Below are 20634 nucleotides of genomic sequence, written 5' to 3'. Positions count from 1 at the left end.
GGCGTGGATGTGGGGATTTGGCTTGTGAAGGCCATGGTATCGCTCATGCCATGCAAGCTGTAGCATGTGTTTGTGTGTAGTACACGCAAGGAAGGGGGGATTGTCATGTGATAGAGCTAGCCGTTTCTAGTTGAGTACGAGGAAGGTGAGATGGATGCATTTGCATTGCCGCTCTTGTATAACTCGGAGGTTATTTGTGTCTGCTGGGGACGTCCATCACGTGATTGCTGTTTCTGGAAGTTTGGTCGCTGTTGCGTCAGTTGAGATGATAGTAGTAGTAAGAAATGTTCTGCGATGGTTTTAAAGATAGCATCCCGATGGACTGGGATGGATGGATAGATGGATGCGTCGAATGCCACCGGCGTTGTGTGTGTATGTGTCTGCATGCATCGTGGATGGTAGTTGGCAGAGGCATAGTGACTAATCGTGGTGTATGTAATAGTCGTCCAGTGCCTCCCCATCTCGTCATCGGCGGCTGACAAAGGAAGCTTGGGCCTCGCGCGATCCCCCAAGAGCAGGCAGGCACAGGCGATGGTGTGTGGTAGTGGGGAAGCAAGCCATGTCTCCCGCTCTGCCTGGGCTCATCCATCTGTTCTGTTCCCAATTGCCCTTGACCCCACCCCGCAATTACTTTCGCCGCCCACACAATTCCCCTCTCCCACAGGCGCTCCAGGATAATTGGCATCACCCGCGAGCCTGCAATTACCTGGAGCCGCTTCTGCCGTGTCTATCCCGTCTCCGTCATATTTTCGCCCAACCATGGCCGATCCCTCCCGCCCACACTCGGCGCAGACGCACCACCGCCGCCCAGGCTCGCGCATCGTACCTGCAATTCCTTACCGCCTATCCAAAGCCCAGCCATCAGCGAGGCCCATTACGCCTGAAGAGTCCAGCAAAGGCACTCCAGTGCCACCGACCGACCTGCAACCAGAGCAGCAGCAGCAACAGCATCAGTCTGATGTACGCTCAGAGGGACACCAAGCAGCCATCGCAGACATGCCTCCTACCCCCGATTCGAGGGCCTCTGCCGATATCACTGGAGATGGAGCAGGTGCACCTCGGTCGGATAGCGTCACTGGGGAGCTATCAAATGGACATACGCCATCTGCAGGCACTTCTGGTGGGTATTCAATATGGGCTACTGCCAGCATGGGGCACGCACTAAGCTATGCAAATGTAGAAAAGAATCAACGCCGTGCGGTCAATGGCCACGCCAACGCCAAACCTCGCACTCCCCGCACTGAGTCCAAGCCAGGTGTGAATGGCGCCCACCGCAAACTCACCATACCAACCTATCTGCCTCCGCCCTTTGTCCCTTCGAGCAAGGCAGGCACCCAAACACCGCCCGTCAACGGAAGCGACGCCACGTATACTCCAACGCACCGTACCCACTTGAGCGGCGGTGCTGTAGTATCACAGAGTGCAAACGAGTCGTCGGCCATTCCCATCACACCCCGCGAACCTGATGTCGATGTGCATGCTTTGCCTCGACCTCCGCCTGGCTTTGGGCCCCAGCAATTTACCCCGTTCTTCCCCGGTCCCACCCAGTACACACCAGAAGGAGCGCCCTGGCACCTTCCTCCGCATACAGTTGCGCCGCCCGACCCTGCCTACCAGAGCGGGGTTGATTATCACGCCCCGCTTTTTTCAAACGGCCCTCAGGCATTTCCAGCGCCCTACAATGGCCATTTTTCTCCTCGAGAGGCTGCCCTAGCTGCAAATGGAGCCCTCAATTCCCATTCACAGTCGCCAACCAAAGTTCAATTCGAGACAATGCCTACCATTGAGCATGTAGACGATCAGTACCCAATTACCCATCAGGATGCGCCTCCAGAGGAACGGGTCGAGTCTTCTTTTGAGCTCGCAGGCTACTTGTCCTCGCAGTTTGGCAACGCCGAGCTTGCCGATTTCATCCTTCACATCAGGTCTCCTGAGTCTATTCTGCTGTCGCTACCAGTGCACGGAATCGTTGTGATGCGCAGTCCCGTCATTGCAAAAGCTATTCGCCACAGTCCTGCACCTTCTCATAGTAACAGGGACGCGCGCCCAGTGACCATCCTTGCGCGGGACCCTCTGGCAACCCATGATTCTTTGGAAGAAGCCGTGCGAGTCTTGTATGGCGCGCCGCTTATCCGTCCTCAAGGATTTTTGTACGGACTTGAGCCGTTTGTATCATCTCCATCGCCTGAAGCTCGTCGCCGCATGCAGCAAGTCTTGGGCTACATTGCTGCAGCCAGAACTCTACAGATACCCAGTATGCAATCTCGTGGCGTTCATACCGCCAGAATGCTGCTGCGATGGGATACCGTAGATCTCGTTCTGCAATACGCGCTGAGCACCGACGTTGACGATCCTTTTGTGACTGCACTGATCAACCATGCCCTTGCATTCATTGCATACTTTTTCCCAGTCAACTTCAAGCTACATGCAGTTGCACCAGAACTCAAGGACGCACCACGTCTGCCAACAGTAGCGCCTGCGGAGTCTCGTCAGCCTGCCCATAATCCTCGATTGAGCAAAATTCGGTTCGGCGATGCACCACCTGAAGATGACGTTCAAGCCCAATCCAGCTACCCCACCTTGGTACTCTCGACTATTCTCCTTTCCCTTCCTCTTTCGCTGATTGAGCACTTGTTCAACCAAGCGGCGGCCCAACGGATTAGCCCGAATGAGGTTGCGAGGCAACTACGAGATGTCATTGATGAGCGGGAAAGTCGGCGACAGAAGGCACTTCGAAGTCAGTCGACTCAGGTTCCAGACAGCTCCATGTCAAGCTTGAACAACCTACACATTGAAGAGAATGTAGAGCAGGTGGAACCATCACCGCTCCATCCTTCTGGCTATCGGCTGACGGCCAGACGAGTGTAGTGGTAGCGGGGCATGGACAGGGCTTCCAGATGGATAAAAGTATTCGTGGTGGATGTTTTGGTAATTATCTCGGTTGTTTTGTTTGGGGGCTGCGATACCTTTACTCGAGCAGATTTGTTGTGATTTCGAACAAGTGTACCGAGGCGATTTTTGTGCACCAGTTTGTGTTGGAAATACAGGATCATTCTGGGCGTGTGGTTTTTTATCTTTATAAAGTATGTAGCATAGCGAGCGTTGAGGGCGTTTTGCGTGGACATGAGGGACGAGTTGCTGATCAACGGCCTTTCCTACTAAAAGCACGAAACGACATGACGAAGCATATTCCCCCTGGAACACGACAGCATTGTTAGCGGAACAGTGTTCTGTAAAAATAGTACGGCATACTTCTTCTTTCTTCAAGGATGGCGTCTGGGTGCGAGGTTAGTTCGGGCCAGGCAAAGGCCAAAAAACAGGGACGCAGTCTTGAGGCCTCGATAGGCCGCTTGGAAAAGCGAGTAATTCTTTGTCGAGAGGATTTCTGACAAAGTTGCTCGTATACTGCGGGTCGTAAGCCGCAGGTGGTGTATCGTAGGTGTCGCTTTGGCGACTTGTATTTGATTGGTTGTAAGAGTATCTTTTTAGTACCGACTATTGTTGCAGTGCAACGTCAAGAGCCTTGAACCAAGGAGAAGTGGAGGTGGATCGTCTCCCCACCCCTTGGATGTTCATCTTGTTAGGAAAGTGATGAATACCTAGCACGACGGCACGTGATGCGAGATGAAGAGTAATCAGTTTGTGCTGCCGACGCCCTGTGCCTCGGGTGCCTCGGACGGCAGAATGCTCCAACCACGCTATGCTAGAGCGCCCCGGGAATTAACCATTGGTCATCCGCCATTGGTCATGGGTCATTCCATCATGGCCTTCCAGACGGGAATAATGACACACAACATGGTTTCATGACGTGCTTTCCGAGACCCTTTTGCTCTCGTTTGCTAGCCGACAGATGGCCCGCGGAGGGTTCGCCTAGTATGTGCTCGGATATGGACATACATAGACAGTATCTGGATAAAAGAGAGTCGGTGAAAACAAAAAAGTAACATGCCCCACCACGGCAGGCTGCCGTCCGTACTCGGCATGCCGCACGCCCGTTTCGAATCACCGCGCTTGTGGCGTTGGTGCTCGCGTTTGTGCATGTCCTTGTGCTTTGCCCTCGGCCATATCTTACAGCGAGACGCGAGCAAAATGCAGAAACATTCCCCAAACCATGGCTCCTTCCCTAGTTGCCGCCCGACCCACTTTGTTTTGCCAGTCTGTTGGCATTACTCATCTCTACTGTCTTGCCGATTGCCTTCTGTCATGCACTCACCGGTTCGGCCACACTTGAAATACCTCTTCGCCCTTGTTGACAGGTTGTTTTATTTGATAGGCACCGCTACTACTCCATATCTGCAACCAAATTCCATCTCTATCGCTGTGATACCATTGACATCGATACGCCTACGCTCTTTCACCTCTAGTCCGCCATGGACCATACCAAACCCTCATCACCAGGGAAAGCCAGCTATGCTGCACCAGCATTGAGTCCATCACTGAACTTTGACGAGAAGCCAGACAACCAGCCATCGCTTGCCTCGTCGGATTCAGTGCACAGCTCAGGTCTAATGGCAGTAGACGAACATCCACAACAGGAAAAACACGTGACCGAGTCCAGCAGCACCGAACAATCAGGAGCAGACTTGGAACCAGTTCGCTCCGCCCACCCAAGCGTACGCGATGTCTCCAAAATCCCCAATGGCGGTCTATGGGCTTGGCTCCAGGTCCTCGGTGGCTTCTTCCTGCTCTTCAACTCGTGGGGCATTATCAACACATTTGGCTCCTACCAGGCCTACTACGAAACAACACTCCTCCCAAACTCAAGCGCATCGTCCATCTCGTGGATAGGCTCCATCCAGGCTTTTCTTCTCATGATGGTCGGTGCCCTTACAGGCCCCATCTACGATGCTGGCTATTTCCGCGAATTGCTCCTTGTCGGCAGCTTCCTGCTTGTTTTCGGACAGATGATGCTGAGTCTCTGCCACGCATACTGGCAGGTCCTTCTTGCTCAGGCTTTTTGCATCGGTATCGGAACAGGCTGTCTCTTTGTGCCCAGCGTGGCCATTCTTTCCACCTACTTCAGTACAAAAATTGGCACTGTTATTGGCATTGCTGCATCCGGCTCTTCTTTTGGTGGTGTTATATACCCCATTGTGTTTCACAAACTTCTCCCGCAAATTGGATTCGCCTGGACCACCAGAGTCCTCGGTTTCATCATCTTCGCCACCATGGTCATACCCAATGTGTGCATGCGCGTGCGCGTGTTGCCGGCGAAGACGCGCTCACTGCTTGACCTGCGTGCTTTCCTGATTCCTGCATACAGTCTGCAGGTTACGGGTTTCTTTCTGGGTTTCATGGGTTTGTATATGCCATTCTTTTTTGGACAGGTGTACGCGATTCAAGAGCGAATCACGAGTGAAGGGCTGGCGTTTTACTTGCTGGCTGTCATGAACAGTACCAGTATGTTTGGCCGAATCCTTCCCAATGTGGTACGTTCTTTTTCCTTTCCGTTTTGCTCAAGTCGTCGTTTACTGATGTCATGCGCATAGTTGTCTGACAAGATTGGGCCAATCAATGTTGTAATCCCTTGCGCACTAATTTCCGGTCTTCTCTGCATTTGCTTCATGGCCGTCTCTTCTTCAGCAGGTATCATCGTGATGATGGCATTCTACGGCTTCTTCTCTGGTTCCTTCGTCAGCCTGCCCCCAACCATTATTGTACACCTCAGTGCCGACGCGCGAGACAAGATCGGCACTAGATTCGGCCAAAGCTTTGGCATTGTAGCCATAGGGTTGCTTGTCGGTACACCGATTGGAGGTGCAATCCAGGAACACGGCGGTTTCGACGATTTGTGGATATATGGAGGTTGTTTGCTGTTTAGTAGTGCGGCACTACTTACATGTGCGCGGGTGGCCTTCAAGGGCTGGGGCCTCATGGTTAAAGCTTGATGAGAAATGGCTGACATGATATTGTACTAGATGATTATGACCTGATATCCCAATCAAAAGTTACATAATGAGTTTAGTCTATCTATAATGACTCCAATTATTACCTCTACCGTTAACAAATCCCGTGTGCGTTATAGTGAAAGATAGCCTCTCTTAGAAATGAGAAAAGAAATCAATGTTTTCTCGGCTCAGGTACCCTTCTCACAAGCAGTCTTCAAATCCGCATTGAACAACTCGAATCCCTTCTTTGTCTTTTCGGCGAACCCCACTTGTTTCGCTACAGCGCTCCCACCCATGAGCCACCCCAGCGCTCCGCTAAACTCCTCACTCTGCGTCAAGCGACAACCCCCAGGTACCGCTGTACTCTCCTCAAACCGAAAATAATGTGTACCCGTGAACACGAATGGTATGCTTCCCGTCCATGCAAATGTAGTCGGTGTGTTTTGCTAGTACATTCTGTTAGCGAGAGTACATATAGTCAGGGTGCTTCTGGCAAAAAAAAAACGTACTTGTATCACGGGGTTCATTTTTTGTCCACCGGTTGCAAAATGCACGAGGAGTTTTTGTCCGGGCTCTAGGGTACCGTGTGGTTCGATGGATGAGAAGAAGGAAGTGTGCCATTTGGATAGTGACGCGAAGTCGAGGAATTTGTCGCGGACTTGCGAGGGGGGTGAGGCGATGTCGATGGTTGTTACTATTGACATTTTTTTTTAATTTGGGCGGGATGGATTAGGAGTCGGTGAATATAGGGCTGATGGCGAGATGATTTGGTGAAGATGATAGTATTGTGTCTGATGATTGTTGGGAGATAGGATGTTGTATATCGTGTAGAAGGTGAGAGAAAGCCCCATCCATGTGTCGACTCATGATGTTTAAGTAACAGTGCACAAGAAAGAAGACCCTACCTATTGCGGCTCTTTTCGCGGAAACGAACATCCTGTAACAACACAAAATTGTGTTATCATCTACATTGCATGTGTCCAAGTAGACCCGTGATGCGAGATATGAGGCATCCAGTCTGCGCTAGTCTTGTTGCGGCTCAATGCGCGAGATCATCTTACACCCAGCATAGCCGCCTAACTCAACGGACTTGACTTGCATCAGTGCCCGCATTAACCAACCCACCTTCTTCGGTTGCAATCATCTCGTACGAATTACCATATCCGTTTGCGTTGTATCAAGCCCATGACTACCGATGGTCAATGTAGCTGGCCGTTCCAAAGGATGCTCGAACTGCCGAAAACGCCGCATCAAATGTGGTAAGCAATGTCCTTGTGCGCGTCCCCGCAATGCCAGGCTGACATATCTGCGCAAGACGAGACACAGCCAACTTGTAAAAAATGTCAAAAGCTGGGTATCGCTTGCGACGGTCCCAGGACACTCGTGTTCGTCACGGGCAAAATTGTCAAGTCCAGACGGACGCAGCATTCATCAAAGAAAACGACAGACGTGACTACGACACCTGAATGGAAGACAGAGGATGTAGAGAAATTGGCTTCGGTCTCTCCACCATATCAGTCTTCACCCCAACATATAGGGTTGAGATTCAACGAGTACGAAGTCTATATATGTCATCTGCGACAATACCTCTATCCCAATGGCCCCGTTGACCTGGGACTACAACAACTTCGGACCTCTGACCTTGCTCTTAGTCGATATCCAACCATAGGTGCAGGTACCAATCCTTTGTTCAACCAAGCTGCCTTGACGTTTGCTACGTTACTATTTGGCGCCCAACACCACCAGGCTCGCATCCTCGCCAAGGGTTACGACATGCACGGTGTCGCACTTCGGCAGCTGAACCAAGCACTCAGTATTCCGGGATGTCATGAACGAGACGACATCATCAACGTCATCACCATCATGGCCATGCTTGAGATGTGCTTGCCAAGTGGCCCCAGAAATTGGCTAAAACATATGCTGGGGCTAGAGCAACTCATAGCACTTCGTGACCCCGGTTCATTGGCATATGCTTCAACCCAAACGCTCGAGTTGTACAAAGGTGTTCGTCACATGATTTTGCTTGCTTCGTTGCGAAATAGATCTCCATCCATTCTTGCTAGGCATCGATGGAAGGCCGTATTGCGAACGCCTCTCTCACTTGAAACAAGAGAAGAAAGGGAGTTGCACGATGTAATGGCAGACTGCACGGTCCTGATTGCCGCGAGTGACGAGCTTCCCAGCACAATCAGCCCGCATGACCGCGTGTGTTTAGAAAGGATCGAAGAAATTCAAAGAAAAGCCGGGGAACTACTTACGTTCCTCCAAACCTGGAAACAGAAATGGGACAACGAAAAGGAGAATTCTTGTACCACGGAAGATGACTTTGAAGCCATTTGTGCAGGTGCTCCGCAAGCACTATGGACGGTGTACAAGTTCCGCAACGATTCCATCGCACGTATGTTCATGCTCTACAACACTGCCATGATCCACGTACTTCAGATCGTCGAAGAAACTAAAGAGCTACGCGCGCAGTCAGGATTCCCGGGAACGGAAACCAGCGATACCTTCTATCTCATTCATGCAACAGGCATCGATATCGCACGAAGTATACCAGGGTATCTGCAGCAAAGAAGATATCGCGGCGATACGGGGTTTACTTCTCCGGTTGTTCAGTGGGCGGCTCTTATGGCTTGGCAAGTACTCGGGCGCGATGAGTCTGCCGAGGGAAAGTGGATGGTGGATGCTTTGCAGGGGTACAGCGAGTATGCTATCGCGAAAGCTGCGTGGGAAGTTTGATCTCTTCGTTCTAGATTTTTTGTCGCGGATAGTTGAGGAAGCAATGGAGTGTAATGGGTTACTTGGACTTTACACAATGAGCTTGTGGATAGCATGCCATGTAGTAAGTGGTAGCTAGGACTCCATTGCTGTCTTTTAAAAATGACGCTTAGGACCTGGACACGGAATTCAATCCGGCGACCTTGTATTTACATCGTGCCACCTTCTAGAGCCCAAATAAGCAATCGCTTTACTGCCTTGGAGGAGTAACAAGGTAGTATTGCATGAGCTGAGTAGTATCGCTGGGATCTATATCGCACTACGTAAGGTTCCGGTCTGGTACAGATGCTAACTGTATGGAGTCTAACAATGGAATAGTTTGCATGTCCTTGGTAGCTTGTGCAGACTTTTGGGGCACTAATCGCTATGAATAACACGCGAAGCGGGGTAATAAATCTAATAACCGCTTCACTTATCACACTAGCTGAGAGATGGATGCTTGCCATTGTTACTTGGAAGTCCAAGACCATCTAGCTTAATAATCATTGGGCCACAATTGAGATCTTTTGTTACTGGAATAGTGGTTTATTTAGTGGTCTTGCAAGTACCACGGTACCTACGTAGTTACAAGATGTGCGCTACTAAAGAGTGAAGGTATAAAAGGTTAGCGGACGACGGACTTACACCTACACCTACGCGTGTTATGAGATTGTTTTGGCGGTAAAAGCCCCTACGGCTAGTGTTTTTGTACTAACTAGATGTAACAGAAGGTTCGGATAACTATGTGCCTAACAACACGTGAGTGAGCCTAGCCGCCTGGATGCGCGACATTGTCTTGTAGTTCCATCCCATGATTTGACTATCATTCATAGACTCGCCCATTTTGCCGGTCCGTATAGGCGCTGCAAATGGAACAATTTTTGCAGCCACTTGCCAGGATTCATTCAGCTGAAGGAAATTTCATGTTATGTCGTTCAATGGGACCTGGGTATACGAGCAATGCGAAGTATTGGCCCCCTTGGGTCCAATATCGAGCATAAGCCTTGGCGCCTCTTCTCCAGCCTTCCTTGTCAAACTTGCTGAGGCTAAATGTGATATTGGAGATAGCGCAGCGGATAAGATACTCCGCTGCAAGGTGTTATGGGCTCGTAAACTTCGTATTTTGAAGCGGTTCGAGACCTTTGCTTGATCCTGAGGTTTACCAGTTTGAGAGTAGCAACTTCTAGAGAGGGGGGGCGATGGCAGATATAAAACCAGTGCTGATTCTTGCCAGAAGGAAATAACCACCACCTTTCAGACGATTACTTTCTCAATTGTCTCAATCGCAATCAGCTTCTTCCATATCCCTCACCATGAAGTTTACTACTTTCGCCATCGCCACTCTCCTGCCCTTGACGGCCCTTTCTGCCCCCACGGCCGAACCCGAAGGCGCGTTGCTCTTTGCCCCAGAAGTCGAAGGCGAGCTCCCCGTCCTCCAGGATATCAAGGCCCGCAGTCTGGAGAAGCGGGCTATCACTGGCACCGTCACGGCTGATGCGCTCAAGCATCGTCAATGCCCGCGGACCTCGTGCACGGCCGATGGCCAGTACTCACGTGGAACACGTATCCAAATCCGGTGCTTCAGAGACACGGATACGACTGTCGTCAATGGAAATCCGTACGTAATGATCCGAAGGCCGGATGGGGGATGTAACTAATTGTCTACGTTAGATTCTGGGGTAAGCTCCAGGCAAGTGGAGTCGCGAACAATAACTGGGTGTCTCTTTACTATGTTACCTGGAGTGGTAAGTCTACGGCCCGATGTCATTAGTATCATCCATTAAAATACTAACCTGCTGTAGGAGGTATTCCCGAGTGCTAAGCGACTGCAAAATTGGCCTGATGTTGGCTAGGTAGATCAACGGCAATGGTAGTTTCAATGCTCTCTATAGTACTACAAGATAGTAAGAAACGCTAGTGTTTGGATGCTCCTTAAAGTACATTGAATACGTTAAATGAGCGCCTGTTAATTGTGCCCTGATTGATCTCTCCGCTCTCCTAAGAGAGCATCGAAAGCGGCCTGTTGTTACATGACGGCACATCCCTAGCGAATGGCCGTGAGCATCCCTAGCTATTGCAAGCCAAACCGTGACAGATGCCATTACCAGTGAACCTTGCCCCAACAGTTCTCAGGGTGGCCGTTGTTGCACTCCCTTTTCCATTTGCAATTATTCCACGGATAATTGGACGAATCTAATGTCTTGCAGTAGTAGCGTCCCTTGACGCCGTTGTTTTCATGAAACCACCTCAGATATCTAGTTTTGATGCTTGTACAGTTACTCTTAGTCGCAGCGTAGTCGAACCCATTGTTGGTGTCATTATCAGAGCAAGCACAGTATTTGTAGCTGCTGGCACAGGCATTGAGCTTAGCTAATCAGATAGCGATGATATAGACAGCAGCGACACCGAGACCCTAATCTATTGTCAGTTGGATGTAGCTGAAAAATCCAATGAGGCGTGGTAGCCTTACCTTCATCTTGTATTCGCTAAGCTTGATTGATAATGTACGTAGTGGTATAAGGTTACGTTTACTTGATAGTGCAGAGGGCAACGATGCGTCGGGTCAGATTTATGAAGCAAGTGTGAGGGCCTTGAGAACACCGAGGAATACTCTGTATTTATCTTGTGAACGGCCGAAGGGCGGAGGCAATATGTAAGGAGAAAGTGCAGAAAAATCACCTAAGGAGCTAAAGAAGCCAGGAAAGCTAGGAAACACGAGATAGATTCTACATCTGGATTAGAAGTTGTCAACACATGGACCGACCTGTGCTCTCAGGATGTGTCTAGTTTCGCCGTTCAATTTCAACGCCGGTGGGGTTGAACAGCATGCTGTACCTAGCAAAGAGACTTTACGGTTGAATTTCGTTACAAAGTAGAAGATCTCAGTTACGTCCCCCGTAGGTCATTCAGTAGCATATTTGAGGCTTTACTATCATATCGACTGTTTAAATAAGCATATTACATAGGTAGCTGTTGAAGTTCTCGCCTACAGGGGTGTCTATAGCAGTACCACCATAGTACTACCGAGCTTAAGTAGATAGACCTAGCTCCACTAGCGCTGTGAGTTCAAAATCCCGTTCCGCCGAATCTTCAAAGATTCAAAGTGGGTCTTCAACCCGGGGTAGTTGCATTTTCTGTTCGACTCTGATTGGCGCCCGATCGTCTACTCCGCTACATTGATAAAGCTCTTACGTACGTACGTGTACATAATATCATTCGAACCTCGCAATCGTCCTGGACAGGACTGGTATTATCCGGGTTATTATTCTCGTTCATCTCCCCGTCATGATGCATTGTGCTACCTTAATCACCCCGCGTGTCTGTGCTTTGCATTTCACACAGCCATAGTATTTTTCAGTGTTGCAGCTTTATTTTTACTTGAGTCTCTGCAACTATTGCACTATCCTCCTAAGCGCACCTAGCTTCATTAAGTAATCCTCACAATGAAAGCTTTGGCATATTTGCTCGATACTTTCGCCTCCGCACAACGGTTCTTGCCCACGCTTGGACTCGTCTCACTCGTTCTCTCCGGCTCAGCTGCAGTTGCAGATCGAAAAGCATTGATTATTGACACGGATATCTTCAGCGATGTTGAGTACGCGGTAAACTATTGCTTGATGACGCATCGATGCTAATTTGCATTCTCCAGTGACGCCGCTGCACTTCTTCTCGCTGCGACTGACCCTAGCGTCTCTCTTCTCGCCGTAAATGTGAACTATCCCTCTTCGTACTCTGCCCTTGCCACCTCGGCCCTCCTTGCACACTACGGACATCCAAGTATCCCCATTGGCCTCCGCCGACCTATCACAAACGATACTTTCTTTGATGACTGGGCATATGAACTAGGCGAGTATACAAGCAAGGTGGCCTATCATTGGTCCGGTGGTTCTCTACCGTGGTTCAAACCTGAAGATGCCTGGATTCCCGTGGAATTGTATCGGAAGGTGCTTTCGGAGCAAGATGACAACAGCGTGACCATTGCGAGTATCGGCTTTCTAGAAAATGTAAGCTGCGCACGTTCATCTAGAAGGTTATGAGAAAGTGGTAGTATTAACCTGAATAGCTCTCAATACTCCTTAATTCAACAGCGGACAAGTACTCGATGTTGTCGGGCGTTGAACTTGTTCAGGCTAAAGTTGCGGAGCTAGTCGTCATGGGTGGTGACTATCCCTCCGGATACGAATTCAATTTCTGGTCTGATAATCCTCTCGCGACCGCTCACGTCGTCAACACCTGGCCAGGTCGTATAACGTACCTGGGCTCCAAAGTTGGAGAGGCCGTATCTTCTGGTGCTATCCTAACAACAAAAGGCCCGATGAATGATCCGGTAAAGAGGGCGTTCGAACATTATATTGGGTTCAACAGATCACGGTATTCATGGGATCCTTTGACAGTAGTGTATGCTTGTCAAGGGCTCGGTGAGTGGTTCGAGTATGGTGGATCAGGAGGGTACAATCACGTCTTTCCTAACGGATCAAATGTCTGGATGGAAGGAGCAAAAGGGAAGGGACAGCAGTATTTGAAATTGAAGATGGACAATGATACCATCGCGAGGGAGCTGGATAGTATGCTCCTACATGGAGCTAACCTCTTTGATAAATCATAGCCTACTATGTCTCCGTGTTTTCGGCTCTAGATCTTATTACCCTTATATATATACATATATATTGTTATATAACGGGTCGAACAATTGCTATGATTGACAATAGCCTTAACCAAGCTTGCGTGCTCATACTTGTTCCTGGTATCCAATCAGTATATTCCGGCAACAATCCGATGTTTTGACTATTATCGTGGAGTGCTTGTCACTAGCAAAAGGCTTGAACTTCGCATCTTGTGCGTCTAGCGATATAGGACTATCTTGTCGTACATATCGGACTCTTAGTGTGGTGTTGTAAGCTGCTGGCGAACAGCTCGTATAGCTCCACTACAGATGCCATGACGATGCATGGCCCCACTCCCAATAGTAGCTCGACGAGCCCTTTCGAGGTACTGACGACTAAAATTGATAACGTTCTTTACAGCAGCTCGGATGGCTATCAATCCTTGCCCTTTGACAAATTAATCGAGTTCACCCAAGAAATCAGTATTAGAGCCGTGCCCAGATGCCTAGGATGCTGTGACGACATGGAGGAATTCATTACATACACCCGACATGATGCACCACGGTTGTTCCCTATATTTGTCATTTTGGGGAGGAAAACGCCGAAGCAGCGGCTTAGGCATTTCTTCGAAGCAGGTTTTGATTAGCAAATTGCCCATCGGAGATGACCGCAATCATCTGGAATATACGCTGCGGGAGCCCCTTAATGCGACGTGATGCTCTTTCCCTAATTGTTGGGAGCGGGATGACCGGAATATTCTCGAGAAATACTAACGACTGGTTACAATTCCTGTTTTTGGAATGTTATATGCCTTTTGTCATCAAATGCCTGAGAGCCAGAGGTTGCCATTGATCGAGGAAGCACCGCGCGCCGCGAGGTGTGGTTACTTTGAGGAAGTCTCGAGGAACATCTTCCACACCAAGCATATTCATGAATGGACGGAACTTCCTACTTGCGAGTGGAGATCGAAGACGCTAGATAGTGAGGGAGAATGTGTTTTCATAGACGCCATCGCAGTTGCAGTCAAGGAGATTAAGGTAGGAGACATGGACCTCTCTTACAGCCGCGGTAGGTAGCAAGATAGAGAGGGTAATAAGGCTTCAAAGATTCTCCATCTGTATCTGCATGGGCTGGAACACCATACATACTATATGCGCCACTTTGTGGCAGTAGACTATCAGCTGGCTGTAGCTGAACATTCTCCAGTCCGTGCAAAGCTTGATGGAAGTGGATGGGGCTGAGATTTTGTCACAGCACCAGTTGCAGATCCGAGGGGCTGGCTCGTGTCGGTGTTCTCCACAAAGGTGGGGGCATATCAGGCGAGACAAACCCCTGATGGAAAAAGCAAATATGGATATGCAGGGGTTTTATGACTACCACCAAACTTAATACATCCCCCTAATCATGAAGAGGTGTGATCGTTGACAGCTCGATTGCACAATTTGTGCAACCTATGGCATAAAACAAACGAAGGGATGTTTGGACATTGGATTTCCCTCGTCGCACTACAATGTTGTGATTGTTCTTGTTTGTAATTGTTCTTTTCATAGTTATAGATGCTTGAGCAATCATCCGGGTGTATAGTTTATTGTTACTGTTTCTAAGACGAGGCCGCTCCTGGCACATGCCGTGCGCTTCTCTATGATCTACTTTGCCACATTTCCGTCTTAAAATGCCGCTGTCATGATTTAAACATGAGGTTTTGTGGCGTACTGGCCCGTAGCGAACAGGTAACTCGATCTGGAACACTAACTGTCAAAAAGCAAAACAGCAAAGACCAGAGCGGGCTATGACGTAAACTTGATCAGATCCAAGCCATGGCGCACGCTATGGAGCCACAATCTTAGGTATACTCATCGTTCTTGCGAGTTTTCAGCTATTGCAGCTGAAATTTCCCGCATCCCCGTAAGCCACATCTGTAGTTCCCACTTATCACTAGTGTCCACTATGGTGTCTTCGCCCATCCAATGATATATGGAGGGATTCAACCAAGAATTGCAACCAACCTCTAACTGGTAAAACGATACGTTTAAAGGTCTTTCGTTACTTTTGGGTAACTAGAGCCTGAAGCTAGACCGCGGAAGACAAAATAAAGCCTAGATTGCCAGCTTAACAAAATCCCTAGGTGACCCATGGGACATGCGAAGATATGAGTTGTGGTTTGTATTGTTTATCATCGCCAATGTGATTTCGTTATTGTGTCGCGCATGCCTTCCGTCCTCTCAGCTCTCGGGTGCTTGGAGCTTTATCCGCAGACTTGCTTTTCTTAAGAACAATGTATTCTCCGTGGATGTTGTGTTTTCTTTTTGTGTTCCGTGTTGCTGTTACTCCAGTTTGGGGCCAGCATGATCAGCTAGCTACCCTACCAGTTTGCGCGGTGAGCATATTTCCATTTTCAGCTTGCTCAGACCTAAGCTGACAATCGCCTAGCAAACATGCATCGCCAGCTCTTTCGCCAATTCCATATGCGATCCTCTCAAGGATATGTCCTGTCGGTGCAACAATAGAACGCAGCAGTTGATCGCCATAGACTGCTTTTCCACGTCATGCACTGCTCGAGAGACTTTAACGACCCTGAACGTCACCACGGTTATGTGCGACGTGCCGATTCGGGACAGGTCTGGGCAGTATCGAATCGTCAACACCGTTCTTTTCACCTTAAGTACTGTGGCCATCCTAGGGCGATTTTATTCTCATTACGCTCTTGGGCGCTTGCAACTGCTCGACGACGGGAACATGGCTTTGATACTAGTAGGTTTTATGATTGAGTATCTGTCGCAACTAACATCCTATAGGTGATAAATACACTTATGTTTACTCTAACAACTATAATGTGTGAGTTCTCGCGTTTTCGAGACTGCATTGGAAGGGTAAACGCTGATCTAAGAAGCACTTAGTGGACTCGGACAAGACATGTGGAAAGTCTCATTCAAGGACATTAGATTGACAATGCTATCCTTCTGGATCTCCGTACCATTCTACGGAATCGAGTTTGGACTTGGCAAGATTGCCTTCGGTCTTTTCTACCTCCGCATATTCAACGATCGCCATTTCCGCAAGTTAGTTTGGTTTGCTATTGTCTTTACGCTTCTTTACACGACCGCGTTTGCCTTTTTAGGTATATTTATTTGCTCTCCTGTGAGTTATTTTTGGTGGCAGTGGGACCTAGGTGGCGAGCATAAAGGCAAGTGTCTGAACAATAACACGATTGGGTTTGTCACGGCATCGTTTAGTATCTTTACAGACCTTATCATGTTAGGCCTGCCTATCCCCCAAATCTGGGCTTTACATCTTTCTACGAAGAAGAAAGTTGGAGTCTTATTCATGTTTAGTATCGGCTTCTTGTAAGTTTCCTTAATATCTGTTTGCGTGGTGTCTCAAATGATGCTAATATCAATGCAGGGTAACTCTCGTTTCAATCATCCGGCTACACGCTTTAGTCAATTTCGCAAAATCTACAAACATCACTTGTAATGCCGCTCCCTTCTCTTCTGGTATAGCCTCCTCTGATAAGCTTAGCAGACGACTTTCTTGATACTCAGCTCTGGTCTATGATCGAATTATACGTCGGCATTATTTGTGTATGTATGCCGTCGCTTAAGCTCGGCCTCCAATTTTTCTGCTCCAAGATTCTACGCAGCGTTGTGTCCACCTCGAGATATACTGGCTCGGGCCGAACTGGAGGCAATATTGCTATTCACAAAAGTGTTCAAGTCACCATAGGTAGCTATCCGACGAAGCCACGATTGGAAGAGCAAGGGAGCACAGCTAAACTCGTAGAAACAGTGGGAGATGCAAACAGCACGAAAAAACAGGAAGGGTCACAAGGTGAAACCCATAGTGTAACGTAGGGACATTTACCTGAATAGTTAGATATTGAGTTTAAGAAGTTAAGGTATTGTACACTAAATCCTGTGATCTTGTATGATGACCCTTTGAATATATAACTGCTCCTTTTACTATCGAACGCTGAGATTAGTGTCAATTTCTCGTAATACTTCTTTTTCACTCCTTGCTCCTAGTCGCCTTCCAGAAATCCTTCTCCTACTCAATCGTGCTGTTGCTAGCTTTCAGTATGCGAGAGCAACAGCTGCTGTTGTCCTTGCTTCTTTTCAAACTAAATATTGAAACTCCAAGTACTTTGTAATCATACTAGCACAGTGACCTCGCTAAACAGGACACGAGCCATCGAAGAAACAGCATGTAGCACAAACCAATGTAGAGTAAATCTATATTGCTATATAGCTACCCTGGCCCAGCCTATTCAACCCCGCTTTCCCTATCAATACTTGGAAACCGTCTACCCAAGACCTAATCTCATAGGAGTCCGACCACAGAACACCGACAAAGAAGCAAAATACAGGTTTTCGATCGAAAGAAGATGATAGATTGAAACAGGAAACGGAACTTTCGAATGTCTTGCGTTGCGAGGCAGGGGAGTCTATTATATCCGGGGGTAGCCCTATCTGTATGGGGACTGCTTGCGTGAGGCGCAACTTCAAGCTACACCATGTCTAGGTTCGCATAATGACTTATTGATAAGTGTGAATGTAGTAGGTATAATGAGTCAATATCTCGATTCCTTGAGATGTAAGGTAATGGAGTAGGATGTAGCGAAAATAACTTTTGCATATTTCCTTATGCTTCATCGCTAAATTGATGAAAGTATCCCGGCGCATATACTGACTCCTGCGAGGGATTGCTGAGTCACTCTGTCGCTTAACGAGGCTGCATATGCAACTAAAATTGACTCCCCACTAACATTCTCTGCTAACTTCCGCAATCGAATCGGGCGCGACTAGAAAAACCGAAGGCTTCTATCAAAGATTCAAACGGCCGCTAACTAAAAAGTGGGCGATCATACCATCTTTCACGCCTTCTTTTCTAAGTACTCAGTATGACACCAACACTTACTCTTGCCCTTGGGTTTATGACCGTTGTCCAAGCTGTTCCATCATGGAAGAAGGCTGAGGTCAAGCGAGACGCTTCCGAACTTGCGAAGGAGTATGATTATGTTGTGGTCGGCGCGGGAACCGCTGGCACCACGATAGCTGATCGTCTCTCGGAAGATGGCGGGCGTAAGCAGAAAAACTTTACTTCTAGCGTTAATCGCTAAGTTATCAATTAGGAAGTGTACTCTTGGTTGAATACGGCCCTCTTGCTCAGGATGATTCGTTTATGCCGTTGTACAACACTCCGGCTGCCAAGTTCATGTATAACCTGACATCGGTGCCACAAGGCAATGTGAATAACCGAACCTTTCCAGTAGCTAATGGAGCTGTTGTAGGTGGTGGGTCAACAGTCAACGGACAATTCTTCGACCGCGGTAGCGCGGAAGATTACAATAATTGGGCCAGATTTCCAGGAAATAACGGATGGGATTGGGATGGTCTGTATCCTTACTTCAAAAAGAGTTCTGCTCTTGCACCGTTAACGACAGCGATGGAGAAATGGGGTATAACATATGATCCCTCCGCGTATACTAGCGATGGCCCCGTGGTCGCTGCCTACCCTGATTACCAATTTGCTACCCAGAAAAAGCATTGGAAGGCTTGGGTCGAGAAGGGGAATGTTCCAATCCAAAAAGAGCATGCCAATGGAAACGCTTACGGTGTTTTCTGGATACCCACCTCAATGGATCCAGCAAGAGCGTATAACAGAAGCTTCTCCGGATTGAGTCACTATATCAACGTTCAGCCGCGCAAGAACTACCACTTATTGGCCTTACATCGAGTTACCAAGGTGAACTTTGTTGATAAAGATGATAAGAAGCATGCAAATAGTGTCGAGATCCGGAGCCGATACAACTCGACGGCGAACGCGGTCTTCACAGTCAAGGCGAAACGTGAAATTGTTCTCTGTGCTTCTGCCACACGCACCCCACTGCTTCTGCAGTACTCTGGGATTGGACCTAAGAAGGTACTCGACGCCGCCGGAATCCAGACTCTTATAGATCTCCCTGGTGTAGGGTGGAATCTGCAAGATCATTCTTGGGCGCTTAGCCTGTACAACCTTACTACGGATGTCTCGTTTCCCAAAGCGACAACAATCGCATCGAATGCTACATACAAAGCGGAAGCGTACATGATATTCAAGAAAACCAACGGGGGTCCATACACTGCTGCTGTCACTTCTAGTGGTGCTTTCCTCCCTCCTTCGACTTTTGTTGGCGACCAGTATAAACAAATAGTAAAGCAGATTGCCGATCAAAAACCTGAAAGCTATCTACCTACCGATACCCCAAAGGAGCTTATTGCGGGATACAAGAAGCAGAAGGAGATCTTACTTGCATCTTTCCAATCCACGACCAACGCTTGGCTTGAACATCCTTTCAGCGCCAAGGGCTGGGGTATGTGCATCTTGCTCAAGCCCTTCTCGCGCGGCTCTGTCAATATCAACCCAGCTGATCCTCTTGGCGACCCAATCTTTGATTACCGTATTTGGTCCAACCCCATTGACAAGGAAATTCACATCCGTATGCAGTCATATATTCGCAAGCACTTCCTTAAATCGAAAGCTTTCGAAGATCTTAACATTGTCGAGCAGGATCCCTCCCCTGGTGCTGTCATTGACGATGCGGGCTGGGAATATTGGCTTTTAAACAAAGATAAACTCATGGCATCCAATGGTCACAGTGTCGGTACCGCTGCATTAATGCCACGCGAGTTAGGTGGCGTTGTTGATAACCAACTTAGGGTGTATGGTACGCTCGGCCTCAGCATTGCCGACACCAGCATCATCCCATTGATACCTGGAACTCATACACAGACAACCGCATACGCTATTGGTGAGAAGGCTGCAGATATCATCAAGAGCCGACATGAAAAGCTTTGCGAATCGTAGTAACGTCAATAAAGGTTACTCGTGTAATCTAATATAAATGAGATTTTCGTTAATATCCTACGCAAATAGACTTGAAATTAACATTAACTACTCGTTAATTCGTTATATATATAACGTGTATGGCAAGCGAGCGGCGCAGGCAAGCGAGCGGCGCACCCCATCAAACTTGCGCACCTCCTTAAACTAAACATCTAATTACTTAATACTACTACGCTCAAATAGCTTCATACAAATTAGATATTCAACTTACTATCTAATCTCTTAAAAGTAAACAGATTTAAGGGAATTGCCGTGCTGCTGCAGTCTATAATGTAGTGTCACGGCGCTGGCTGAGAGAGCCTGCGCAGACGCGCTCTGATTGGCTAAGCACAGATGCCGGGTGCTGGTCCGAGCACCCGGATTCTGCTGTCAACCGCCAGCTCTGACTTTTGTAGCTCTTCGAGCTACGTCCTGTCAATAGAGCCTCTGCTACCTGTAGCCTGAGACCTGCCCGATAGCCGTAGTAATAGAATCTGTAAATTCTAAATCTGCCTTGCGAGCCT

The 20634-nt window shown here is 48.4% G+C and overlaps 9 protein-coding genes across 9 annotated transcripts; 7 read left to right on the top strand and 2 right to left on the bottom strand.

Annotated features, from left to right (window-relative positions):
- Positions 1–759: 759 nt before the first annotated feature.
- On the top strand, positions 760–2868 carry COCCADRAFT_35845 (uncharacterized protein; the record flags this gene model as incomplete). The annotated part of the gene is made up of 2 exons (XM_007712997.1): positions 760–1120; positions 1181–2868. The coding sequence occupies 2 exons, from the start codon at positions 760–762 to the stop codon at positions 2866–2868; spliced, it is 2049 nt and encodes a 682-aa protein (XP_007711187.1).
- Positions 2869–4370: 1502 nt separating this feature from the next.
- COCCADRAFT_93292 (uncharacterized protein) lies at positions 4371–5888 on the top strand (the record flags this gene model as incomplete). Its single annotated transcript, XM_007712996.1, has 2 exons — positions 4371–5429; positions 5490–5888. 2 exons carry the CDS (start codon positions 4371–4373, stop codon positions 5886–5888), a joined length of 1458 nt encoding a protein of 485 aa, XP_007711186.1.
- Positions 5889–6076: 188 nt separating this feature from the next.
- COCCADRAFT_25364 (uncharacterized protein) lies at positions 6077–6592 on the bottom strand (the record flags this gene model as incomplete). The annotated part of the gene is made up of 2 exons (XM_007712983.1): positions 6077–6334; positions 6398–6592. The coding sequence occupies 2 exons, from the start codon at positions 6590–6592 to the stop codon at positions 6077–6079; spliced, it is 453 nt and encodes a 150-aa protein (XP_007711173.1).
- A 562-nt stretch (positions 6593–7154) lies between these two features.
- COCCADRAFT_25363 (uncharacterized protein) lies at positions 7155–8627 on the top strand (the record flags this gene model as incomplete). The annotated part of the gene is made up of 1 exon (XM_007712982.1): positions 7155–8627. One exon carries the CDS (start codon positions 7155–7157, stop codon positions 8625–8627), a length of 1473 nt encoding a protein of 490 aa, XP_007711172.1.
- A 1331-nt stretch (positions 8628–9958) lies between these two features.
- Positions 9959–10467, top strand: COCCADRAFT_4111 (uncharacterized protein; the record flags this gene model as incomplete). Its single annotated transcript, XM_007712972.1, has 3 exons — positions 9959–10263; positions 10317–10390; positions 10448–10467. 3 exons carry the CDS (start codon positions 9959–9961, stop codon positions 10465–10467), a joined length of 399 nt encoding a protein of 132 aa, XP_007711162.1.
- A 279-nt stretch (positions 10468–10746) lies between these two features.
- COCCADRAFT_35840 (uncharacterized protein) lies at positions 10747–11121 on the bottom strand (the record flags this gene model as incomplete). Its single annotated transcript, XM_007712995.1, has 2 exons — positions 10747–11010; positions 11116–11121. The coding sequence occupies 2 exons, from the start codon at positions 11119–11121 to the stop codon at positions 10747–10749; spliced, it is 270 nt and encodes an 89-aa protein (XP_007711185.1).
- A 967-nt stretch (positions 11122–12088) lies between these two features.
- COCCADRAFT_25361 (uncharacterized protein) lies at positions 12089–13251 on the top strand (the record flags this gene model as incomplete). The annotated part of the gene is made up of 3 exons (XM_007712981.1): positions 12089–12240; positions 12295–12649; positions 12709–13251. 3 exons carry the CDS (start codon positions 12089–12091, stop codon positions 13249–13251), a joined length of 1050 nt encoding a protein of 349 aa, XP_007711171.1.
- A 2288-nt stretch (positions 13252–15539) lies between these two features.
- COCCADRAFT_93244 (uncharacterized protein) lies at positions 15540–17100 on the top strand (the record flags this gene model as incomplete). The annotated part of the gene is made up of 6 exons (XM_007712994.1): positions 15540–15626; positions 15680–16000; positions 16045–16084; positions 16140–16593; positions 16652–16719; positions 16772–17100. The coding sequence occupies 6 exons, from the start codon at positions 15540–15542 to the stop codon at positions 17098–17100; spliced, it is 1299 nt and encodes a 432-aa protein (XP_007711184.1).
- Positions 17101–18146: 1046 nt separating this feature from the next.
- On the top strand, positions 18147–20092 carry COCCADRAFT_4109 (GMC oxidoreductase; the record flags this gene model as incomplete). Its single annotated transcript, XM_007712971.1, has 2 exons — positions 18147–18327; positions 18378–20092. The coding sequence occupies 2 exons, from the start codon at positions 18147–18149 to the stop codon at positions 20090–20092; spliced, it is 1896 nt and encodes a 631-aa protein (XP_007711161.1).
- Between the last annotated feature and the right edge of the window lie 542 nt (positions 20093–20634).

This window comes from Bipolaris zeicola, assembly GCF_000523435.1.
Source record: "Bipolaris zeicola 26-R-13 unplaced genomic scaffold scaffold_53, whole genome shotgun sequence".
NCBI classification, from domain to species: Eukaryota; Fungi; Ascomycota; class Dothideomycetes; order Pleosporales; family Pleosporaceae; genus Bipolaris; species Bipolaris zeicola.
The sequence above is the reverse complement of the archived record's forward strand: the minus strand, read 5'-3'. Positions and strand labels throughout refer to the sequence as shown.